The sequence below is a fragment of the Culex quinquefasciatus genome, chromosome 1, assembly GCF_015732765.1.
Source record: "Culex quinquefasciatus strain JHB chromosome 1, VPISU_Cqui_1.0_pri_paternal, whole genome shotgun sequence".
In the NCBI taxonomy this organism is placed as follows: Eukaryota; Metazoa; Arthropoda; class Insecta; order Diptera; family Culicidae; genus Culex; species Culex quinquefasciatus.
The window spans coordinates 53,929,441-53,936,924 of NC_051861.1; the positions used below are offsets into that span (position 1 = coordinate 53,929,441).

Genomic DNA, 7,484 nt, shown 5'->3' on the forward strand with positions numbered 1-7,484 from the left:
GATGAGTGAAATTGTTTCATTTTTTAAGAAGACGGCTGCAATCATTGCCACAATTTTTTTAACTATTTCTTGTAAGGGATCATCCATAAACCACGTGGACACTTTAGGGGGGGGGGGAGGGTATGGCGATTGTCCACGCTCCATACAAAAAAGATTTTTTTTTGTATGGAAAATTGTCCACGAAGGGGAGGGGGGGTTCGAGATTCCCTAAGGAAATCATGATTAATCAATGTTTACCGACCATTACCTCAAAGATTGGTTTACAAAATTATATGAATTTCGAGACACATATTTTTAAGAACAAACATTCCTTCAGTGCCTTCAAGATCGGTACAACTGGCACATGATGATTCATTTTGGTAGAGAGAATCGATGAAATTGGTGAAATATCCGGGCAGATGGTAATAACAAAATAACAAAAACTTTTAAAATAACAGAAAGTGTTATGGAATCTTCTTGAAAAATCATTTTTTGCATAAGGGTTTAATAATAGTTAATGTTATCATAACAAAATTTGTTATTGGTCTAATATTGATTGAAAGCCAAAAGAACTTTGGAATAACATTTTTTGTTATGGAGAATACCTCCAACTGTTATTGGGATGATCGGATTAGTTGTTAAAATAACGAAAAATAATTACAAACATTTGTTCGAAGAATAACTAAAAGTGTTATTAGTCTGTTATTTCAATAACAAACAAATAACAAAAAAATCATACCGATGAATAACAAATTTTGTTGTAAATAACATAAAATGTTATTGACCTAGTATTTTCAAATATAAAAAAATCCGTCTGATCGGGTACGGCTCCCTAGTTTTTGGAAAAAAAATCCAATTACACGAGAAGGTTATACTGCCCAATTGTCCAGTCCCATTTTGAGGTCTTGTTGAGGAATTCTAGGTGCTCACTTCTTAAATGATAGAAAATGATGCAATGTTTTCTTCGACTAGAAAAAAAAACTTTCTGGCACTCCTTCTTCGATTTAGTGATAAAAGTCACTTGTTCGAACATTTTTTCTTAAATCACTCGGAATGAAAACACAATAGGGTGCCCAGAATATGGGACTTATTTTCAAAACCTCGCTCCCCATCTGAATATTGTTCCTTGAGCTATTTTAGGGCCCTGGGCCAAATATGAGCAAAATCTATCAACATTTACCCATTGATACTCAAAGGTGGAGTTTGCATGAGAAAAAAAAATGTATGGAAAACCCAATTTTCTTACGGTTTGGTCTGCACGGTGCGCTACTTTTATCCAAATATTCTCAAAAGTGAGAGTTTTATTGGAAATTTAATGCTATTTACTTTGTAGAACATACCAAAGCCCTGATTATTCAGGCCAACTTTGATGGGCGCTTGTGGAGCAGGTGATGATAGGTTTCTGTCCATAGATTCAGATGCATTAGAGCAACTCTCTACGAAATCGGCCGATTTCGACCATTTTTATTTTTTGTATTTTTTTTATTTGGCTCAAACTTTGTGGGGGCCTTCCCTATGACCAAATAAACTATTTTGCGTAATTGGTTCACCCATACAAGTCTCCATACAATTTTGGCTGCTGTCCATACAAAAATGGTATGTAAATATTCAAAAAGCTGTATCTTTTGAGTGAATTTTCTGATCAATTTGGTGTCTTCAGCAAAGTTGTAGGTATTGTTGAGGACTTTTGAGAAAAAAATAGGTACACGGAAGAAAAATTGCAGATTTTTTTATCAATTTTTTTTCACTAAAACTCAAATTCCCAAAATACGTATTTTTTGATTTTCGAGATTTTTTGATATGTTTTAGGGGACAGAAATCCGCAACTTTTGAGCCATAGAGAAACATGGTCAAAAAATCTGCCGCCGAGTTATGATTTTTTGAAAAAAAAAAAGTGATTTTTGGAAACATTTTAAAAGGGCCAAACATTGAATATTACACCCATTTAAAATGCTAGTCTTGATTTAAAAAAATTCAAAAAAAAAAATTCAAAGAGATCGGAAAATTTCACAAATGTATTAACATTGAAAATCGGACCATTAGTTGCTGAGATATCGTCATTAGATAATGGTGGGTTGTTTTGGTGAGATTTAGAAAACTTCAATTTTCGTGTTTCTTTTTCTTAAAGCGGCTCTATCTCAGCAACCCGAGGTCCGATCTTCAATGTCTCTTAGACAATATTAAAGCAAATTTTCTGAATTTAAAAAAAAATAGTTTAAGAAATGGTCACTCATGGTCACTATTTTTAAAAATTGAAAAACTGCACATATTTCGCTAAAATCAAAGTTTCGGTGGCTATATCTTGAAAACGGAGCCCTCTAACAAAAAATCTGTAGATTACTTTTCGATTGCAAATTCAATTTTGCAATAAAAAATAATGTCAAACTTGTTTTTACATGAAACTACGACTTTTTCCAAAAATCACTATTTTTTCACAAATTCATAACTCGGCGGCAGATTTTTTGACTATGTTTCTCTGTGGCTCAAAAGTTGCGGATTTTTGTCCCCTAAAACATATCAAAAAATCTCGAAAATAAAAAAATACGTATTTAGGGAAATTGAGTTTTAGTGAAAAAAAAGTTGATAAAAAAATCTGCATTTTTTTCCGTGTACCTATTTTTTTTCTCAAAAGTCCTCAACAATACCTACAACTTTGTCGAAGACAACAAATTGATCAGAAAATTCACTCAAAAGTTACAGCTGTTTAAATATTACATACATTTTTGTATGGACAGCATTACATACCATTTTTGTATGGACAGCAGCCAAAATTGTATGGAGACTAATAGTTTATTTGGTCATAGGGAAGGCCCCCACAAAGTTTGAGCCAAATAAAAAATTACAAATAAAATCCATTTCCGGTTTTGGTAGAAAATTGCTCATTATCAATATTTGGCTTTCCGCACTTTTTCGATTTTTTTTTCAGAAATGCTTATTTAATTTAGGGTAGCCCAGATATTTGAGTTTTAGTGAGAAAAATTGTCCAAGGAAATTTCTTTCAAAATTAACATCCTGTTGGATAACTGTAAACTTTTTAATAACCTAAGACTAGAAGATCAGATTGTACAACGAGGTAGAAATATCACATTTTGTTAAAACAAATCACTCATCAGACGACAAACTTTTCATCGTTTCACGATTTCACCAATCCAGTTGGTAAATTCACTTACTCTCGTGTAGATTCCCGGAAATCCCGACCTCGCGCATCCAATTCCCGTTGACACGATACCAATCAGAACATCACCGTTGGTCACCAACGGCCCTCCGGAGTCTGCCCAACACGAATCGATTCCACCGGTTCGTTTACCAGCGCAAAGTTGTGTATTTGCGATGGTCCTCGGTCGATTTCCATCGCGGTAGAATGCTTCACAGTCCTCATTCCGGAACACGTCCACCACTGCCCGTTGCAACGTATCGGGTTTGACTCCTTCCTTGCGATTTTCGTGACTCCAGCCCCAGCCCGATACGGCCGCCAGTTTACCCTCGACGTGGCCGGAAGAATCTTGGCTGGTGGCCAGGCAAATTGGTCGCACGTTTTGATTGAAAAAGATCACCTTGGTAGACTCCAGGAGGGCAATGTCATTGTACGGCTTACTACACAAGTACTCTGGATGGAGCACGATGGACTTGATGGTCATTTCATACGCAGTACCAAGTCCATTATCAATTTCTCCGATTTGGTTTCCTTTGAGTTCAGAAATTTTGTACAGTCCGAGAATTGCTTTAATAAGAGCCGGACGTATCGGCTTGTTGAGACCACTACGAATGTGCATTTTTAATCAATGTTTCTAGTATTAGTACACTCACGAATAACGTTACCACGCTTTCTGATCAATGTATTGTACAATGTTACAATAATCCAAATAGAAAAAAAACAGACGTACCAACGGCCAGTATTATCCTGTTAGTCTGGTACTGGCATTTTTTTTCAACCAAAAACAATGGTAACGCCATTTGTGGTGAATTCAATTTTGCTTTCAAACCAACAACTTACTTGCACCCGCAATGACCGGCCGAGATTAGCCATCGTTCGTTCAATACCGTTGCGCCACAGAAGTGGCCACCGTACTTCATGAGACTTGCAATATACGTCGTTTGGCCACGCACCGCGTCGGAACCACCGACTATTCGCTGTCTCCTGCTGCTGCTTCCGCCGGTGCCGCATGGGATCGATGAAACTGTGGTGGTTGGTTGAAGTTCAATAACATGGTAGGTTGAGAATATTATCTGCTCTATTAGTTGCGAATCATAACTGTAAGCGTACGCAATGGGATTCATTGAGTCGCTATAGTGTAAAATATATGACAAGTGAATTGGAAGCTAACAGTTGAATGACTTGAAATACCCGCATCGAGTTGCTACTAAGAATAACCAATTCATCGAAATGATCGGTGAATTAATTTGCATGAATTAAATTTTGCATTTCTTAACGGCAAATCAAAATTTAGCTCGTGGGAAACTGCATGATTGAAGCTTAAGGGTTTTTTTTTGGAATATAAAAACAACTCGATACATTATTTTCCTTTTTAAGCCTAATCCATCATATTCCCCCACAAATGAAACGAGGTGGAATGACCACGCCTTGTTTTGGAATCTCTATCTCACTTTGTCGTTAAATCGCTTTGTTGACATATGTCGATTTGTGGATAAATTGATTATAAGACGTCTTTAGGAACTGTTCGTTTTCTTGTTTTATTTAACAATATTTTCAAGAATTTTTAGCACCTTATCCATTTTTTTCTGAGTATACACAAAAGTATACACAAAAATACTAAATAAGTTTTTATATATACAAAACGAATTCGTTAATTCGAATGTCCAACAAATCAAATGCTTGCTAATTCGAACGTTTTCGAATTAAAAAACACTCAAACGTCAAACTGATTTATCTGTGTGTCTTATTTGGAGTCATTTAGCTCAAATGTGAACCCAAAAACAGTGATCTATAAATGTCTAATCCACCATCTCATCATCATCATCATCAGTAACTGGCAATCAACCACACGAATATGACTATTTGGGATCTAAACTGCCGCTCGAAGCAAGTCCGTTCCATTTGTAATTTCGTAAATTTTGAGTAATGATGCAGTTTGGTCCGGAATCATGCGAACTATCCGGAAAGTCAATAAAATGCAGTGCTTTAATCCAATTTTTTTTTCATTTTTTGAATATTAGAAGATTCTTTGCGGTCCTTCGAATAATTGAAACTTCGTATAACAGATGCTTCATATAATCGAGTCCGGACTATTATTTACTATCGACCCTAAAAGTTAAACAAAAGAAAAGTTTCAACATTAAACTACCCGGAATCTTCTTGATAAATCAATTTTTGCATAAGGGTTTACTAACAGTTTATGTTATCATAACAAAATTTGTTATTGGTCTGATATTGGTTGACAGCCTAAACAACTTTGAAATAACATTTTTTGTTATTGAAGAATAACGCCAACTGTTATTGGGATGATCGGATTGGTTGTTAATATAACAAAAAAATAATAACGAAGATTTGTTCGAAGAATAACTTAAAATGTTATTAGTCTGTTATTACAATAACAATCCAATAACAAAAAAAATAATAACAACGTATAACGAATCTTGTTATAAATAACACAAAATGTTATTGGCCTAGAATTTTTAAATATCAAAAAATGTTATTCCTAAGTTATTTCCGTCGGCTCGGGATACCGTCGTCAGGGGTGACATTAAGTCTGGGGGTGCGATTTTGTCATACAAATTTCAGCATTTTGTATGACCCAATCTCACCCCCCGTGGACACTTTAGGGGGAGGGGGGGAGGGGGGGTGGGTGGGTTATGGCGATTGCCCACGCTCCATACAAAAAAGTTTTTTTTGTATGGACAATTGTCCACGAAGGGGGGGAGGGGGGTTCGAGATTCCCAAAAAAGTGTCCACGTGGTTTATGGATGGTCCCTATGGCGGAAGCAAAATATTATAAATCGAAAACACGAGATTTGTACGTAGAAATTTGTGTTTCACCTTCCTGATCAAAAATTTGTTAAATGCGAAATATTATATCGGTTCGCGTTTTTCAGAAAAAATGTATTTTCATACTAATGGAGACGCCTGGTACTAAAAAAATAAAAAAGTTGATTTAAAAATTTTTTTTTCGAAATTTAATGCTAATTAAAGGTAAAGAAATGAAAAATTGTTGAAACACGCCATATAATGAGACTTATTTACAAATTTATAGAACTATCTTGAGCCACCATGCACCTCCTCCATGGAATTTTATACATATGGGAAAACACATTTTTGGCCTATACTTATAACACTTAATACTGGAACGCCCAACGCATGTCTAACTTACACGGACGCCCAAGCCTCCAAAAAAAGGTGGAACGGTAACTTCAACTCGCTGGTTCTCGGGCATTACACAACCAATTGGGACGATTTTTGTTTCCAGTGATTTGTTAGGATACCTAGATGATTCGAGAACTTTGCAGAACTTAATTTGATCAAATCTGTAATTTTTGCGACCAAAAACATCGTTCCACCTTTTTTAAAACAACTGCCTCCGCGGAATTTTTGGCGATTTTTTTTTTACACGCGAAAAAAAAGTTGGAACGATGTTTTTGGTCGCAAAAATTACAGATTTGATCAAATTAAGTTCTGCAAAGTTCTAGAATCATCTAGACATCCTAACAAATCACTGGAAAGAAGATTCATCTTTATTGGTTGAGTTATGCCCGAGAATCATTGAGTTGAAGTTACCGTTCCAACTTTTTTTTAGCCTTGGGCGTTGGAATGTTAATGCCGCACCTACTCAAGTGCCGATTTTCAGAACAACCGAGGAGTGTATATATGTGTTCACTTCGCCACCTTGCCACACTATTTCACAATTCAATATTTTTCTGTTTTTAACAATATTTTTTTTTGAGTTCGTTGATTTAAAATGACAAAATACTTCACATTCTCGGTTCTTACAGTTGATTTGACTGTTGATGCTCTCAGACAGGAAAATCAAGATAACACCTTGCCACAATCCTCTGTGCAAACTCCATCGCATGGTTCTGATGTCAAAATTTGATAATCTCAATGTACATTAAACCGATTCTGACACGCTGGAGCAGTTAGCAAATGGTTTGCAAGAAAATCCGACCCGAAATGACACTGCTAGCCGGAAAGACAGCCGCTATTATATCGAAACGAGAAGGTCGTCCTATACAAAGCAAAATTGACATGTCCCAAGAGTTCTCACCCCCTAGTGGAGGTGTAGTCAGTAGTATCAATATCAATTATTCTTACACCCAACGGCATACGATTCATTTGCGCATGTGTGTAAGCGTCTTCCTTTCATGCAAAGGCGTCGCCGGTTAAGCAAAAACTTCCACAAACAATAACAAAAGATGCTTCCACCTCCTCCTTTTGTTCCTGGCTCATCATAGGGTGTGTACTGAGCATCACGATGATACCAATATCATCATATTCCCGTTGATGATCAACGTGGTCGACGCGTCGCGACGCTCGTTTCGTCATCAAGCGCGTG

At 36.3% G+C, this 7,484-nt stretch overlaps 1 protein-coding gene across 1 annotated transcript; it reads right to left on the reverse strand.

Moving 5' to 3' along the window:
- Positions 1-3,001: 3,001 nt before the first annotated feature.
- On the reverse strand, positions 3,002-7,004 carry LOC6034777 (trypsin-1). Its single transcript, XM_038262880.1, has 3 exons — positions 6,923-7,004; positions 3,974-4,157; positions 3,002-3,738 (listed from the first exon to the last, which is right to left on the reverse strand). The coding sequence occupies exons 1-3, from the start codon at positions 7,002-7,004 to the stop codon at positions 3,105-3,107; spliced, it is 900 nt and encodes a 299-aa protein (XP_038118808.1). The 3' UTR covers positions 3,002-3,104.
- Positions 7,005-7,484: the final 480 nt, after the last annotated feature.

Coding starts and splice junctions, on each gene's coding strand:
- LOC6034777 (XM_038262880.1), bottom strand. CDS start 7,004: ATGCGATGGAGTTTGCACAGAGGATTGTGGCAAGGTGTTATCTTGATT. Junction 4,158..6,922: donor CATCAACAGTCAAATCAACT/GTAAGAACCGAG, acceptor CAACCACCACAG/TTTCATCGATCCCATGCGGC. Junction 3,739..3,973: donor GCCGGTCATTGCGGGTGCAA/GTAAGTTGTTGG, acceptor GCACATTCGTAG/TGGTCTCAACAAGCCGATAC.